Raw genomic sequence first — 16,733 nt, 5'->3', positions numbered from 1 at the left:
TCGGTACAGCTGTTACACATTAACTCCCTTGTTTGTCCCATATTTTGCAGCGGAGGCTGCTGCCAGCGCACGGGGTCCAAGAGCACGGCCGGTGCACGTTCACACGGCGGCGCTGGGCTCCGTGCCTGACCCCGGCCCTTCGCCCTCTCTGGTGGGCGCTGGCAGAGTGGCTCAGCACCGCAATGTCCAGGATCCGGCCACCAGCGGCACTGAGGCAGCTACGCAAGAGTTGGGTCAGAAAAAGCACTCGCGTGCCTCTTTATTGGAGCCGTCTCCGATTCCTGCAGCGCACTCACCCTGCGGGCACCCAGTGCAGTCCAGCGCACCGTCCCCATCCCCAGTCCCTGGCCCCATCCCCAGTCCCTGGCCCCCACATCCCCAGTTCCTGGCCCCCCCATCCCCAGTTCCTGGCCCCAGAGCTCAGCACCGCCGCAGCAGCTGAGCACCCAGCATCACCCAGAGCTGCAGCGGAGCCCCTTGGGGGCTGCTGTCCCAAGGCGGTGCCCGAACGAGGACCACAGCACCCAGAGGGCATCTGCAGCCTGGTCCTGAGCGGCTCCATCACCCAGGGGGCACCCACCTACTTTGGTGGGACAGAGCCCCGCACCCATGTCCCTGAGGAGGAGGAGAGCAGGGCAGGTCCCAGTGAGCCAGCCGAGCACCTTCCATCACCGAAACCCCTCCGAGGACGCAGCCCCATGGCCGGACGGGGGACATCCGTGCCCGCAGGTGTCCCCGTCCCTATCAGAGCCCGCCGGGCGGTGGGGGCAGGCTGATGTTGAGGAAGCCCCCGTAGTGGAAGGGGGGCAGATGTGGGGCGCAGGTGGCCGCCGGCAGGCAGGCGAGGGGATTGGTCCCGCACGCCTCCGCCTCCCGCTCGCTGCTGAAGTAGATGCTGTCGGGCGAATCCACCGAGGGGTCCTCGTCAAAGTAGTTGTAGGGCCTCAGGAAAAAGCCGACGCTGTTCCCCACGGTCACCGTGTTGGGGATGTCCTCGGCGTGGGGGACGTGCAGGAACCCCACAGAAATCCAGGCGACCAGGTCCTGGGCACGCAGAGCACCCCGTCAGGCTGCACGGGACCCTCCCAGCCCGGCCCCCAGCCCCATTCCCACCCGGTTTGGCCTCAGGCAGGTGAAGCCTCAGCCTGGCCAGGAGCAGCACCCACACTGCCCAGCTCCCCTCACCTCGTTGGTGATGGTTTCGTTGTCGATGAAATCGGCGAAGACGACGGTGGGTGTCCAGGGGTCGTTCTGGTTGTAGACGCTGGTGCTGGTGGGCTCCTCTTCCTTCCTCCTGGTGACGGCCAGCTTGTACCTGTGGGAGAAGGGGGGGCTCATCCATGCCCCCAGGCATCGCCACACAGGGATGGGACCCGGGGCTGACTGCAGCCCCAGCGCCTCGGGGGCTTTGCTGCCCCTGGGAGGCACAGCTCGGTGCTTCGCCTTCAGCCTCTGCCAGATGTAACTCAAACAACCTCCCCCTTCCATTTCACCCCGGTCGCAAGCCAACGCTGTGGTTAAATGAAGCGTTTTCCCAAAAAGCATCCTGTCCTCACGTGGAGATGTCAAGACCTGGGGGTAGCAGCACTGCTCTGGGAGCCCCGCTGCCCCCGCAGGGGAAAACACGTGTGATCGCTGGAAACTGAACTCATCTGGGGTCAGATTCCTGCATGGGAACTGCTATGAATGGATGCTGTTGAGCAACTTTTCTGGGGATTTTTTTCGGAGCCAAGAAACAGGCAAGTTTGCTGTTTAACCCTTCCTTGCAGCCGCGCTCGGCAGACCACAGGGAGGAGGGGACCAAGATGGGGATGCGGTGACCGGGAAGAGGCTCAGCACCCGCAGGGGCTGGCACCAGAGGGTTCCCTTGTCACAGGACAAAAGGGCTGCCCATGCACCACCCTCCCCTGGCCGTTTGCAGCCTGGGTGCCCCCGTTTGCTGCCCCAGCCCCACACCTACCTGCCCCAGCTGACAGCCCTCTCCATGGGGCTGCTGTTGGGCAGATGCTTCCCGGGGGAGCTGACCACCTGCAGCCGGTAGCTGCGCGTGTGTCCCCACCGGTTGGGCTTGGGGCCGGTGAAGGAGAGGTAACGGGGCAGGGGGGCATCAAGGGGGAACGCCGCCTCATTCTCCCGCTCCAGCCTGTCCCGGCGGAGGAACGGCCGCTCGAGGATGTTCTGCAGGCTCCAGGGGGCCCTCAGCTTCTCGTAGCCCATGTCCTGGGCCTCCAGTGAGTTCAGCTGGCCTGCGAAGCAAAAGGGAAAATCCCTTTGAGCTCCAGCCCCACCAGGAAATGCAGCCGGGGAGCTGCCCTGCTCTGCATCCCAGGAATACAGGCAGTACTTTTGCCCCTAAAGACACACTTCGTGTCCCATAACTCAACCTTTGGAGCCCCCAGACATGCCAAGCACAGGCAAAACCCTCTTGACCGCGCGAGTCGAGCCCTACCGTCGATGTCCAGGTCCACCTTGTAGTGGATGTGGTGGAGGTGCATCGTCCCCAGCGTGTGGGGCCCAACCTTGTTGCCGTAGTCGGTGCCTCGGCCGTGGAAGAAGGAGGAGCTGATGTAGCCAGTGGCGTAGACCCGGACCTCCACGGCCCCGTTGCTGTGGAACATGAAGTCCCAGACGTAGTCGTAGTTGATCAGGGTGGAGACGGCGCGGATGACCAGGACGCTTTTGCGCAGCCCGCCGTAGTACAAGGACTGCATGTCGGAGAAGTGGCGCCGCAGAGGGAGGGCGGCGTCGTGCTCGAAGATGCACAGCGAGTTCTGGTTCGTCCTGGGGACGTCCGACTCGGCCAGGTAGTGCCGGTCCACGTAGGTGGCCGTGTAGGGGCAGTCGACGCCCCGGACCAGCTCGTAGGCAAACCTGCCGATGCCAAAGCTGCCGTCGAGGTAGCGGGTGGACATGCCTCCGGGGCAGTTGGAGCCGTACAGAGCTAGGGCTTCCTGCAGGCTCAGCTCGTAGATAATCCTCTCCCTGCGGTAACGGATGTCGAAGAGGCGCGGGCCGGTGTTAGGGTTCATGCCAAAGGCGATGCTCCAGCCCTGGAAGGTGACGTGGTTGTCTCTGATGCTGTAACGGGGACCCTGGGGCTCGTACTGCAGCGGCCCCGGGGCGCCAGGAGGGCGCCGGGGTCTCATGGAGCCCATCACCGTGGCATCCTGCGGCTTCTCCACCTGGATCACCTCCAGCAAGCCGGCCACGAAGGCGCCCTCCAGCTCCGCCATGCTGGAGAAGTAGTGCCCGTTGTAGAACACCTGGCTCAGGTACCAGAGGGAGATGTCGAGCTCCCCGTGCTCCACCAGCACCTCCAGCCCCACCGGCAGCACGTAGTAGCCGGTGCCAGCCACGGCGTGGAAGAGGACGAACCAGGAGGAGCGGTCCCCGGACTTGAAGCCGCGGGGGGCTGTGGTGAGCACGGCCAGGTCGGTGCCGTCGGAGGCGCAGCACACGGCGAGGAAGCGCGGTGCCTTCCTCAGCTCGTGCTGGATGAGGGCGCTGATGGCCACGTACTCCACGCCGGTAACAGGTCTGCGGTGGTACGGCACCTTCCCCCCGTACTTCTGCACCGTGACGTCCCGGTGATACGTTGGCACCGGCAGAGGCCCCACCACGTACTCGGTGACGTTGGGGTCCGCCTGGTCCCCGAAGTACAGCACGGCCAGCGCCTCCCGGGGCGGGCGAGCCCCCCCTCCATCCAGGAATTGCAGCACCTCCGCCTTGGCAGGGAGCTGCACGTCCACGGAGGCGATGCAGTTGTCGGAGGGTTTGGCACGCGAGGCGTCCACCAGCGGCACCCCGAGGCTGCCCTGCAGGTACCGCACCACCTGCGCCAGCTCCTCGGGCGTCAGATCGGCAAAGACCAGGCTGCGGCCGTCCTCCGGGACCTCGGGCTCCGGCGCCTGGTGCTGGCAGGTGCCGGGGGCCCGTCCCCTGGTCAGCAGCACGCAGACCAGGGCGAAGATCGTGGCCAGAGCCAGGAGGAGCAGGATGAGCGCCGTTTTCACGTTCATGGCGGCTGCAGTGGGGCAGGGTGGGCTTTCCAACCGCGAAACTCTCCGGGACCTGCAGCAGCAGCAGGGGCTGGTGGGGTTGTGGGGTTGGTTGGTTGTTTTTTTTTTTTCTTCCCGTTTTTCCGCTCCGGGAACAGCCCAGATGAGCTCACAGGGAGGGCGTAGGGTGATGTTCTCGGATGTGCCTGGGATTTGCTGGGAACCATAAAAGGCAACTTGGCTCTGCTTCCCCCGGCGGGTCACAAATTTAAATAAACCTCATTCTTCTGCACCCGTCCTTCCCGTCCCGTCCCGCAGGCTACGCTGCAGCCCTTGGGGAGGACAGATCTGGACACTGGGGAGAAGCCAGCGCTCCTCCCAGCACCTCCTTCCCTCCACACCCCAGCAGAGACCGCGGGGCCGCTGCTGCCCTGCACCGAGCCCAGTGCTCCCACGCTGCAGAGCCCAGCCCCACAGAGCCCCAGCGTCCCCCCCCCCCCAGCAGCCACTGCTGAAAGCCGTAAGAACGAGACAGGCAGGATGGATAGCACCGCATCTTTTCATTTCGTTTTTAAAACCTGAGATAGACACTACATGGGGTTCACTGCTACAGCAGAGGAACAGGATTTTCTCGCTTCCCCCGCCCCCCCCCAAAACAGACCCGGATTCAGCAATTAATGGAGATAAATCAGGCTGCCGCCTGGCAGCGCGCCAGGACAATTATGCTCCCCTCGCGCCGAGCACTAAATTAAAAGCAACAATAAAAAGTGAAGTTACAACTAGAAACTGGAAAAAAAAAAAAAAACAACTTCACTCAAAAAAACCTGAAAATCCCTAACAGGTTGGTCAGCCTCGTGGCTCCCGGAACATTAAAGCCTGCTTGTATTTTTGAATCCGTCGTAGGTGAACGGGGGGAAGTTGGGCAAGCAGGAGGCTGTTTTGGGCAGGCACGCGATAGGGTTGACCTCGCACGCTGTGAAGTCCTGCTCACTGGTGAAAAAGATGCCGTCGTGCGAGTATATGGAGGGGTCCAGGTCGTAGTAGTTGTAGGGGCGCAGGAGAAAGCCGACTGAGTTCCCCACCGTGGCGGTGTTGGGAATGTCCTCCGAGTGTGGGATGTGGAGGAAGCCAGCAGTTATCCAGGCCACCAGGTCCTAGGCAGGAGGAGTTACATCACCCCGGTTATTTCGGACTGAAATCTGTGCCTGGACCACAGAGGGAGCCTTGGTGGGCACCCACAGCCCACAAGCGCTCACACCCCCTCCCCGGAGCTGCTGCTGTCCCAGCTGAGCCCACGGGCAATGCACGGACAACGCACGGCCAGCACCAGCATCTCCAGCTCCTGCTCAGCCCCACGGTGGGCACCACGGCCCCAGACCCCGCTCACCTCGTTGGTGATGGTTTCGTTGTCGATGAAGTCGGCGAAGGCGACGGTGGGTGTCCAGGGGTCGTTCTGGTTGTAGATGCTGGTGCTGGTGGGCTCCTCTTCCTTCCTCCTGGTGACGGCCAGCTTGTACCTGAGGACAAGGATGCAGATGAGACCGGCTCCCCAGAGCCTGCAGAGCACCAGACTGGTCCTCTGCATTAACCCCAGCCCTGGGGAGCCTCTGCCCCATCCCTCTCCACGGGGAGCATCCCCGTGACGCCTTCCCAGCCAGATGCTGGAGGCATCTTGGAGAACCTGGTGCCACCATCGCAGCATCCTGACCTTGCCCAGCTGATGGCCCTCTCCATGGAGCTGGCTTCGGGGACGTGGTCCCCTGCAAAGCTGACGATCTGGATCCTGTAACCCCGCTGGTGGCCCCACTTGTTTTTGCTGTTGGCCGCGAAGTAGATGTATCTGGGTATCTTGGACTGGAGCCGGAAAGCCGCCTGGTCCTCCGTGTCCAGGACTCTCTTGGTGAGCCGTGGCCGCTCAATCTGCTGCTCGGGGTTCCAGGGAGCCCGCGCCATCTCGAACGCCATGTCGTGAGCCACCAGGGAGTTCTTCACCCCTAAGAGGACAAGAAGTGGGTGAGGAACTTCCCTGCAGCCAGAGCCCACTCCCCCCATCCTCTCCTCCTGCACCCCAGGCTCCAAGCACCGCTCCCCAGCGGCACGCTGCGTGCCTTTACCTATCGTCTATGTCTGCCTAACCCAGGCAACACCACTCTGTGGCATGCAGTGCCGTCCCTGGGGACCAGAAGAAGGAAACCTCCACAGGCAGAAGAACCAGTTTGCTTCCCAGTGAGAGCCCAGCCTAATTAGCCCAAGCACCTGATGGCCCGGGTGCTGTTTCTGCTCATCAGCACGCATCCTGCGAGGACGCGCCAGGAGGAGCACAGGCTCCGAGCGCATTTGCACATCACAAAAGTGGAGCAGCTCTGGTCTGTCCACAAAGGGGATGCGTCAGCCAGGGGCTCGGAGCAATGGGAGAGGCAGATAAACGGGGACGGGATGGCAGAGAGCTGGCTGAGAGAGCTCGAGGGCCAGCACGGTGCTGGCAGAGGGGCCCTATGCACAGACCTCAGCAGCAAACCTCTGCTGGTCTCCAGCCGAGCCTCCACCCCCCAAGAAAAACTTGGACCAGAGCCTTGGGACCTGCAGTCGAGGTCAGTGCCAGAACCTGCTGAAGAGGACCCACACACAGCCACCACGGTGCTCATTTTCATCCTCTTTCTGATGTGAACGAGACTTTGAACTCCACGCCTCCCCTTCCAGCAACAAGCAGCCACAGTCTGAGAATTCACATGCCCTTTTTCTGTGTTTAGGGTTCTGCAATCCACACCCCACTTTTTGAGTATTTCTGTTTAAAAAGAAAAAACTCATCCTAAGGGGGGAAGGCCCCGACCTCCGCAGCTCTATGGGAGCACATCGCCCTGCCCCATGCGTGGAAAGAAAAACCTATGTAAGGCCCACAAAACACAGAGTTTGGGGAGCCGATAAGCATTCATGGAGGGCACAAAACAGAGACAAGACCCAGACCTACCTCCCACATCCAAGTCCACCTTATAGTTGATGGAATGGGTTCGTATTGTCCCCAGCGTGTGCTCCCAGACCCTATTGCCATACCGCAGACCATCCCCATGGAGAAAGGACGAACTCGGGTACCCCGTGGCCTGGACTTTGGCCTCGATGGCCCCGTTCTGGTAGAAGATAAAGTCCCAAACATAATCGTGGTTGCCCAGAGACGTGATGGACCGCAGGACTAGTGCGGAGTTGACCAGCCCACCGTAGTAGAGCGACTGCAGGTTGGAGAAGTGGCGCCGCAGAGGGGAGCCCAGGTTCTGCTCGAAGACGCAGAGGGCATTTTTAATCGTTCTGATGTCCAGGGAATGAGCAAGATAGTGCACGTCCACGTAACTCGCTAAATAGGGGCAGTCGACCCCGCGCACCAGCGGGGAGCTGTAGCGCCCGATGCCGAAGCTCCCGTCCATGTACCGCGTCGACATCCCCCCGGGGCAGTTGGAGCCATACACCGACAGCGCCTCCTGCACGCTCAGCTCATAGACAACCCTCTCCCCCTTGTATCGGATGTCAAACAGCCGCAGGCCCGTCTTCACGCTCATCCCAAAGGCAAAGCTCCACGCCTGGAAGGCGACGTGGTTCTTCCTCAGGCTGTAGCGGGGACCCTGGGGCTCGTACTGCAAGGGGAACATCGCAGCCCAAGGCGCTCGGGGTCTCATGGATGAGAAGTCCCCGTCCGGCGGCGCTTTCCTCACCTTCTCCACGCTGATGCGGCCCTGCACGTAGGCGCTCTCCAGCTGAGCCATGTCCCTGTAGTACTGCCCGTTGTAGAAGACCCTGCTGACCGCCCACTGGCCGATGTCCAGGCTGCCGTGGTCCACCAGCACCTCCAGCCCCACGGGGTGCAGGAAGAACCCGCTCACGTTCTGGAAGACGACAAACCACGACTTGCGGTCCCCGGACCTGAACCCGTGAGGAGCCGTGCTTTGAAACGCCACGTTGGTGCCGTCATAGTCAAACACTTCTTGCAGGAAGGTGGGGGCTGCAGCGAACGCCACCACCTTCAGGAAGGCTCCCACCTGCTCGTACTCACTGCCCAGCATCGGTCTGCGGTGGTACAGAACCCTCCTCCGGTACTTCTGCACCGTGACGTCCCGGTGATACGTGGGCACCGGCAGAGGCCCCACCACGTACTCGGTGACGTTGGGGTTTGCCTGGTTGCCAAAATAGAGCACAGCCAGCGCCTCCCGGGGCGGGCGAGCCCCCCCTCCATCCAGGAATTGCAGCACCTCCGCCTTGGCAGGGAGCTGCACGTCCACGGAGGCGATGCAGTTGTCGGAGGGTTTGGCACGCGAGGCGTCCACCAGCGGCACCCCGAGGCTGCCCTGCAGGTACCGCACCACCTGCGCCAGCTCCTCGGGCGTCAGATCGGCAAAGACCAGGCTCTGGCTCCTGGACCCCGTCTTCTCCGCGCTGCGGGGCTGGGATTCACAGCCGGGCGATCGTCTCCCTCTGCTCAGCAGCATGCAGGAGAGAACAAAGATGACCACCGCCGCCCCGAACAGGAGGACGTAGGGGAGCCTGGGGTTCATCTCTCCGAGCGTCGAGACAGCGCACGGGGCTCGGCTGCAGCGTCCAGACTGCGTCCCTCACCTGCAGCCCAAGCTCTTAATTCAGTCTCTGGCCGTGGGCGTGAAGGCGTCGCTTCCGATGTGGGGAGGAAACCTGGAGCTCACCGGCGACTCTGCGCGCAGCTCCCAGCTCCCAGCCAGTTCTGCCTGTTCCCTCCCCACCCCGGGCGCACCGAGCTGGGCAGCTGGCGCCTGACTCCTGCCCCAGGTTACCCGGCGGTTTCCCTGCTGCAGGGCAGCACCGGGGCGTTTGCTCATCCCAGTGCATCTCCCGGGACGCCCTGTCCCATCTCACGGATGCTCCGTGGATCCGGCACACGCCCAATGGGGCCAGCACCCAGCCTGAAGCACGAGCTGCCCAGATCCAGCACCCCTCCTGCCTGCCTCGTCCCGTGCTGGACCAAGGAGCTCGGTGGGCTGCGAGGGCTGTGGGTATGGGATGGGGTGCACGGCGATGCCACGGGGCTGGCTCGGCCGGGTTGGCTCCTTCTGCAACATGGGCACCCCGTGAGCTGGTCCTGCCTGGTGCTCCAGGACAGCCCAAGAGCCCCCGGCTCCCCAGCACCGCCACAGCTCCTCTCCCTGTCACCTCTGAGTCCTTCCTAGCCCTAAGGGAAGGGACCTGGCTGCTCCAGTTCTGGCGCTGGCAGAAGGGCTGAGATGGGAGGAAGCTCCCTGGTGAGATCAGGCGGCGTTTGCCAAACCCCAGCAGTAACTGCAAGCAGTACCAGCTGCAGGCGGAGGGGCTCATGAGGACGGGCGGCTCACGGGACTGATCCAGCCCCCTCCAGCCCCTCTCCCCCCATCCCAGCCCACGCTCCCCACCAGGACCCTTGGGCAGGAGCCAGCAGGGACACAAAGGGGCCTGAAGAGGAAGGCTGTGCCTTCCTGTGTGCACACCCGGGGCGGGGGCAGCCCCTCCTCTGCCAGACCCTCTGCAGCCAGGGGGGTGCCGAAAGCTCTTGCGAGGGCAGCCCCACGTTAGGGACAGCCGAGGACAGCTCACCCGGCCACCACAGTCCTCGTCATGGCTGGCTGGTAAGGACAGAGCTGGAGGCACAGGGCAGGGGCTGAAACCACTACTGCTCCGCACCAATTTTCCACCACAGCATTAATTTAGGAGCTTCTGGTTTGTCTCACTTCCAGCCAGGGAACACTTGCCCGTTTCCCCTGCAATGCGAGGAACCTGTGCTAGAGAGGCTCTGCTGTGCCCCGCTCCAGTTTTCCTTTACAGGGTTTGGGGTTGCGAGGACTCCTCTCGAGCACCACACGTTGCTTCTAACCCCGGTGCTTGGGACAAGCTCTCCCTTTCCCTCGCCAAGTGGACCAAGGCTGGGGCTGACACAATTCTCCAGAGCTTTCCAGCCAGGGCTCTGGGTCTGTAAACAAAGCGGGGAAAAGCAGGGACACAGCAGCCACAGCTTTGGACCTTGCCACCACGCAGGAACTCTGTTTTAGCACGTTTGCGAGCCTTGTTTACAGGAAGGGCACCGGTGTCAGCCCTGCTTTCGGCCACGGATGACAGCCACAGCATTTCTCAAGGCCACACAAATCCCGGGGACGGGAGGGCACGACCCCGTTCCATGCAGAGGACGCGTGCCACTCCTGACCCAGTGTCACCTGCAGCTCCCGGCCACCAACCCCGTGCCCAGCAGGGCTGAGAGGAGCCGCATTTCTTCTCCAGCGGGCACAGATGCAGCCCCCGACCCGCCGGTGGTCTTGCAGATTTTCTCCCCCACCTTTTACAGGAGGAGGTTTCGGCGACAGACACCCAACACCACCAGTCAGTGCCTGCTGCACCCAGTGCTGCCCCTGCACTGTCCTGAGCTGCGGGCTCTGGACCAGTCCCGGAGGGGAAATAAACCCCGTGCATCCAGCCCGCGCATCCCAGCGTGGCCGTTTTGCCCTTGGCTGCAGCAGAGAGCTGCTCCTGCAGGGACCTGCTGCCAAAAGCCCTGCCCGCATGGAGGAGCGGGGATTTCTCTGTCTCTCTGCAACAGCTTCGCAGCTGGAGGCTCAGGATCCAACTGAGGAGGGTTTCCTCAAAAGGGAGGCAGGGACCGAGCTGCCAGAGGTCAGCCCCGCGGTGCTGCCACCCTGCCGCACGCCGGGCAGAGGAGGCACGGACGGGACTTTTCCGAGTTGTAAGTGAAGTCCCAAAGCAGTGCCAGGCGTTGCAGGAGCGGCTCACACCTCCACTCCTGCAGACAGGACCGCGTCTGCCCCGTCTGTCTGGCCACGCTTATGGCAACACACCCCGTGCCAGACGTGAGGCCTCAAGGAAACTCAAACATTTGGCAGCTGCTGCCTTTCCATGCTTTCCCTGAGCTGAACACAGAGCTCCCAGACAACTCCCTCTGCCTCCAACTCCATGACCTGGACAGACTATTTAACACACAGAAAAATAACTTTGCAATGAAGTAAGAGGTTGAGAGAGCGAAAAAGCAGAGATCAGATGTCAGTTAGGAGGGACTCCACGGACCAGGAGGCAATCCCCCCAAAAGCTCTGGGGTTTACCACTGTAACGGCAGGAGTTAGAGGAAGACCCAGACCTACCTCCCACATCCAAGTCCACCTTATAGTTGACGGAATGGGTGTGAATCGTACCCAGCGTGTGCTCCCCGACCCTATTGCCGTACCGCAGACCATCCCCATGGAAAAAGGATGAGCTTGTGTACCCCGTGGCCTGGACTTTGGCCTCGATGGCCCCGTTCTGGTAGAAGATGAAGTCCCAAACATAATCGTAGTTGCCCACGGTTGTGATGGACCGCAGGACCAGCGCGGAGTTGACGAGCCCACCGTAGTAGAGCGACTGCAGGTTGGAGAAGTGGCGCCGCAGAGGGGAACCCAGGTTCTGCTCGAAGACGCAGAGGGCATTTTTAATCGTTCTGATGTCCTGGGAATGAGCAAGATAGTGCACGTCCACGTAACTCGCTAAATAGGGGCAGTCGACCCCGCGCACCAGCGGGGAGCTGTAGCGCCCGATGCCGAAGCTCCCGTCCATGTACCGCGTCGACATCCCCCCGGGGCAGTTGGAGCCGTACACCGACAGCGCCTCCTGCACGCTCAGCTCGTAGACAACCCTCTCCCCCTTGTATCGGATGTCAAACAGCCGCAGGCCCGTCTTCACGCTCATCCCAAAGGCAAAGCTCCACGCCTGGAAGGCGACGTGGTTCTTCCTCAGGCTGTAGCGGGGACCCTGGGGCTCGTACTGCAAGGGGAACATCGCAGCCCAAGGCGCTCGGGGTCTCATGGATGAGAAGTCCCCGTCCGGCGGCGCTTTCCTCACCTTCTCCACGCTGATGCGGCCCTGCACGTAGGCGCTCTCCAGCTGAGCCATGTCCCTGTAGTACTGCCCGTTGTAGAAGACCCTGCTGACCGCCCACTGGCCGATGTCCAGGCTGCCGTGGTCCACCAGCACCTCCAGCCCCACGGGGTGCAGGAAGAACCCGCTCACGTTCTGGAACAAGATGTACCAGGTGGCCCGATCTCCAGACTGGAAGCCACGGGGAGCAGCAGTCACCGCTGCCAGGCTGGTCCCGTCGTACTCCATCACCTGACGCATGAAAGACGGAGCCGCGGGGAACACCCAGCTCTTAAAAAACCCTGCGATCTGTTGGTACTCAACAGCCAGCGTCGGTCTGCGGTGGTACGGCACCTTCCCCCCGTACTTCTGCACCGTGACGTCCCGGTGATATGTGGGCACCGGCAGAGGCCCCACCACGTACTCGGTGACGTTGGGGTCCACCTGGTCCCCGAAGTACAGCACGGCCAGCGCCTCCCGGGGCGGGCGAGCCCCCCCTCCATCCAGGTATTGCAGCACCTCCGTCTTGGCAGGGAGCTGCACGTCCACGGAGGCGATGCAGTTGTCGGAGGGTTTGGCACGCGAGGCGTCCACCAGCGGCACCCCGAGGCTGCCCTGCAGGTACCGCACCACCTGCGCCAGCTCCTCGGGCGTCAGATCGGCAAAGACCAGGCTGCGGCCGTCCTCCGGGACCTCGGGCTCCGGCGCCTGGTGCTGGCAGGTGTCGGGGGCCCGTCCCCTGGTCAGCAGCACGCAGACCAGGGCGAAGATCGTGGCAAAAGCCAGCACGAGGAGGATGAGCGCGGTTTTCATGTGCATGCCTGCTGCTGGTCCTCAGGCTCTTCCCGAGCAGGGTTTCTAAGTGCTGCCTCTGTCAGTTTAACGCTGCACTGGATGGATTAGCACGGAGAGCACAAAAGGCTGGGAGAGGCGAGGGGAGGAGATCTGAAATTCGTTGTGACCAGAAAGGGCAGACCTCACTCAGCTGCAGCCTGCCCTGAGTTCCTCCAAGAGCAGTGCCCTGAAAGAACCAGTGGAGATGCAGGGTCAGTGACTCAGACAAGCTTCACATCATTCTGTTACTTTTTCAGTCCAGCCCAGCTTCCTGAAGCTGCTTGTAAAAGCGAGGATCCTGCAGGCAGCCCGAGGTGGCTGGGACCACTGCGAGCCTCTCACAGGCTGGGAATTGTTGCCACGCTGCAAATTTCACTTCTTTGCAACTCACCGAATTTCCTTGTTTACCGGGCTGCTTCCTTGTAAACGTTCCCCCTGGCAGCACCATTTCAAGCCTGGAGGTGCTTTTTGTTTTACTTTTTAAAATCTTCCACGTGGAAGCCTCTGCTGAGAACACATCCATCTGTGTAGTAGTAGGAAAACTTTGGCAGGCACGGAGAGATGTAGTTCAGGACGAGATTCAGGTCCCAAGGCGCTGCGAACAACTAGCCCTTAGTTTGCACCTCTGAGCAGCCCTTAACTAATTAATCCCCCCGAATTCCACTGAAACGAGATCAAGCAGCTTTCGCCTCTGCCTCAAATTCGAACACAAACCGAGGCGCAGCTTCAGAGAAGCTCCCTCAAGGACAAGGCCAAACTTGTTCCTCCAGGAGAGCCTCCCAAAGGTCGTGAGAGCTGCCCTCAGCCGCTGCTGCTCTCAGAGCATCACCAAAAACCCTCGGCCGGGAAGGACCGAGCAGGACCGCGGCTGCTGGGGGCAGACGAGACGCACCACAATCCCCGCCTGCCCCCGAGCTGGTGCCGAGAAGCACGACGAATCCAAGAGAACCAAGGCTGGAGATTCGACCCAACGTTTCCACTCCAGCTGCCAGCCTCACCTCGCCTCACCCTAGCCTTCCCTTCCTCCTCTGTCAGAGTTTCCTGGTGGGAGACGGGCCCTCCTCCAGCCCGCAGCCCTGCCTCGCGTCCTTCCTCCGCCGCGCGTCTTGCCCTGGGCTCAGCATCTCCTCGGCCTCGCTTACCAGATACCACGCTGGCAGGCGGAAAGCCCCGTGGCTTTGGGACGCGCTCCATTATCCTCACCACCATGGGCAGCTCTCAGCCTTCTTTAGCCTCAGCTGCAGCTGTGCAGGCAGGGGAGAAGCACGGCCGCTCTGCGCCAGCACGACTACGCCTCTGCTCGGCTGCTGGTGCACCAGCAAAGCCCCCGGAGCCACGGCAGTCCTTTCACGGGGCCGGAGAAGGGATCGCTCTGCAACACGGACACAAGCAATGGGAAGAGACAGGACAGGTGACAAAAGAGCCTCGGCTACCCAGAACGCGACAGGCTCCAGCTTTACTCTGCTCTCACCGACTTTCCGCCGGCCTCTGATGGCAGGAGATGCCTGAGCAGCCCCAGACTGAACACACAAGCGTCGATTTCCAAGCCAGTCTTCCAACCTATGAGGTCAACAAGGCTTTGAGGGTTACTTGGAGTTAGGGATAAAGGAAGAATTCCCTTCTGGTGCAAGCCTAGAGCACGGTGCCCCGTTTCAGGGGTACCACCGAGCCGGGACTGCTGCACAAACCCCGGAGGCTGCACGCACCACGTCCACGTTTCCTTGAAGTACAAAAGAACAGCTAATTTACTTTTGACTTTGCCTCCTGGGTTCGCATCCCAAGGCCCTAAAAGTCGAGGCATACGCTGCAATTACAGCCTGTCATTTTCCGAGCAGCACAGCCGTAGTTTAAGAGAACTGGATAAGCTCCACAGGCCTTACGCTGCCCCGCAAATCACAACTCAGCCCTGCAGCTTGCCTGTCAGATGGCTGAAAATAAAGTGTGGGAACGCTTATTTCTGTGCACGCCGGGTATTTGGAAGGCAACAAAGGCACAGAAGCCCCAACCTGCAATGACGTCCCCGTGACGAACGAGTCCGCAGCACACAGCCCAGGGCCGCAGGGTACAGCTGGCACGAATGAAGCTCCCTGTGCTGCCTCTGCCATGGGTCTCAGGTCTAATAGCACGTTATTTAACACTATTTTCAAGCTGAAGGCTTTTTTTAAAGTCTATGACAAGAATCAGCCTGCGCTTTCTGGAGGCTCTGTTGCAGAATAAACGCAAGAGCCCTGAATCCATCGCAGCAGCAAACTCAGGAAGCTGAGCAGTTCACTGAGCCCGCAGAGCCACGAAACCTGCATCAACACGAAGGGATGAAAAGCCGTCGGGGATCTTTAAGGGCCACACAGGAGCTGCTCGTGCACCTTCTCCAGAAGAAACCCGAGGCAACTTACAGCAAACCTAGAATTTTATAAATTACACGTCTCACCACCAGCAGCGCAACTTGTTTACGACCCGTCTGGTGCACATACTTCGACTCAGCTCACCAGTCTGACTGCCCCGTCATGCTGTCCCGTACCTAACACGGAGCATTTCCATCCTCCTGCTGTTTATTTTGGCTGTTTATTTTGCTGTTTATTTAGGTGCTGCCATTAGCACAGCTTCAATTTGGTGAGCTGCCCGCGCCTCCCAAACAAACCACGGCAGCGACGAGCTCGCTGCGCTTCGCTCACGCAGAAAGGTGGAGGCGGCAAAAAATAGTCCCCGAAATTTACGGAAACCAAAAGCAGAGACAGGCAGCCTTTGGCTCAAGGAAACTCTGAGTCAGCGGCTGCCATGCAGCCGGGCAAGGAGTACAGTAGAGAAAATCCTTTGCCGGTTCTCCTGATGTGAGCGCGAAGCTGACGCCAAGCCAGCCCTCAGCCCCCGGCACGCTCCCCCCTCTCATCTCGTTTGGTCAGCTCGTGTAAAGCATTCTGGTGGAAATTGCTTGGCCCTTCCTCACGCTGGCTGCACTGTTTGTGTCTGCACACCACCGCTGTGCTTTTATTCTCCTTCCAAAGCTTTAACCTGCGCTGCAAACACAGGCTGCGACGTCTCCAGAAGCTGAAGCGGAGCCCTGACAGCGTGCTGCCGCCGCTCCCGGAGGGCAGAGCGGAGACCTCCGCAGCGAGGGGTGAAGCTCCCGGAGCAGAAACCCTCCCCTGCTCCTGCGGATGCAGCACGCTCCCTGCCGACACCCAGCACGGCACTGGGCGCTCCATCCCTCGCTGAATGGGGGCTCCTGCGTGCCCCCTTCCTTCAGGGTTCCCCCTGCTGCTGCGCCACGCTGAGTCCTGCCCACAGCAGCCCCTCCAGCTCCGGCTGCAGCCTCCCCAGCCCCAGGGACCGGTGTTTTCAGCCCCGTTCCCCCCCCCCCCCCTTCCCCTGAGCAGCAGGATTTGCCCACAGCCACAGGAAGCACCGTGAGGCAGGAAGCGGCCGTCCACAGGCTGCTGCTGCTCCGAGCAGGAAGATTTCGAGGTGGCCAGGCCAGGGCTCGCCGGGCCACCCGCAGCTCCTCGGCCTGATCGCGGGCCCCACCTAGCGGCACCCAAGCCGGGGAGGGACGGAGCCTCCGGGTCACAGAAGGGTGCCAGGGGAACACGACTGACCCGAAGCTGAACGTTGCAGGGCATCCCCGCGGCACAGGCCGCGGTGCAACGTGCCGGGGGACGAGGCAGCGAGAGCAAGGGCGTTCCTCTGAGCAGAGCAGGGGACGCTCTGGCCCGCGGAGATTAGGGAGAGGAGAGTTTCCTTTGGCAGCAGGTGAGTGTGGCAGGTACCAGGCGAGGCATTGGGGTGCCTGCCCCACCCGCAGCAGGGATGCGGGAGCAGCGCCGCTGCTGCTCTTCGAGCAACGTCCCGCAAATCTCCGTGTGACCCGACACGGCCCGAGTGCGACACGCAGGGCGAGAACGGGACCGATCACAGCAAGCCCAGGTCCCCGGGCCTAAGGTAAGGCGCGCTAAAGGGCTAGGAAGGACCTACAGGGCAACACACGGCAGTCAAAATGAGGAATGAGAACGCCCGGAAGGAGCG

The 16,733-nt window shown here is 61.6% G+C and overlaps 2 protein-coding genes across 3 annotated transcripts; both read right to left on the bottom strand.

The window, feature by feature from the left end:
* Window positions 1-229: 229 nt before the first annotated feature.
* Window positions 230-12,698, bottom strand: LOC118259104 (membrane primary amine oxidase-like). 2 transcript variants are annotated; one of them, XM_050715527.1, is made up of 5 exons: window positions 12,324-12,698; window positions 2,450-3,644; window positions 1,961-2,246; window positions 1,186-1,315; window positions 230-1,044 (listed from the first exon to the last, which is right to left on the bottom strand). In XM_050715527.1, exons 1-5 carry the CDS (start codon window positions 12,696-12,698, stop codon window positions 745-747), a joined length of 2,286 nt encoding a protein of 761 aa, XP_050571484.1. In that variant the 3' UTR covers window positions 230-744. The 2 variants fall into 2 exon arrangements, with proteins under 2 accessions (XP_050571484.1, XP_035424268.1); XM_035568375.2 differs by lacking the exon at window positions 12,324-12,698 and having other exon boundaries at window positions 2,450-4,150.
* Window positions 4,539-8,536, bottom strand: LOC118259142 (membrane primary amine oxidase-like). Its single transcript, XM_035568464.1, has 4 exons — window positions 6,967-8,536; window positions 5,707-5,992; window positions 5,386-5,515; window positions 4,539-5,152 (listed from the first exon to the last, which is right to left on the bottom strand). Exons 1-4 carry the CDS (start codon window positions 8,534-8,536, stop codon window positions 4,868-4,870), a joined length of 2,271 nt encoding a protein of 756 aa, XP_035424357.1. The 3' UTR covers window positions 4,539-4,867.
* Window positions 12,699-16,733: the final 4,035 nt, after the last annotated feature.

This window comes from Cygnus atratus, chromosome 25, assembly GCF_013377495.2.
Source record: "Cygnus atratus isolate AKBS03 ecotype Queensland, Australia chromosome 25, CAtr_DNAZoo_HiC_assembly, whole genome shotgun sequence".
Taxonomy (NCBI): Eukaryota; Metazoa; Chordata; class Aves; order Anseriformes; family Anatidae; genus Cygnus; species Cygnus atratus.
The sequence above is the reverse complement of the archived record's forward strand: the minus strand, read 5'-3'. Positions and strand labels throughout refer to the sequence as shown.

Coding starts and splice junctions, on each gene's coding strand:
- LOC118259142 (XM_035568464.1), bottom strand. CDS start 8,536: ATGAACCCCAGGCTCCCCTACGTCCTCCTGTTCGGGGCGGCGGTGGTC. Junction 5,993..6,966: donor GGTGGACTTGGATGTGGGAG/GTAGGTCTGGGT, acceptor TTGTCCTCTTAG/GGGTGAAGAACTCCCTGGTG. Junction 5,516..5,706: donor AGGGCCATCAGCTGGGCAAG/GTCAGGATGCTG, acceptor CCTTGTCCTCAG/GTACAAGCTGGCCGTCACCA.
- LOC118259104 (XM_050715527.1), bottom strand. CDS start 12,698: ATGCACATGAAAACCGCGCTCATCCTCCTCGTGCTGGCTTTTGCCACG. Junction 3,645..12,323: donor TGCTGTACTTCGGGGACCAG/GTGGACCCCAAC, acceptor TTCGGGGACCAG/GCGGACCCCAACGTCACCGA. Junction 2,247..2,449: donor GGTGGACCTGGACATCGACG/GTAGGGCTCGAC, acceptor TTTGCTTCGCAG/GCCAGCTGAACTCACTGGAG.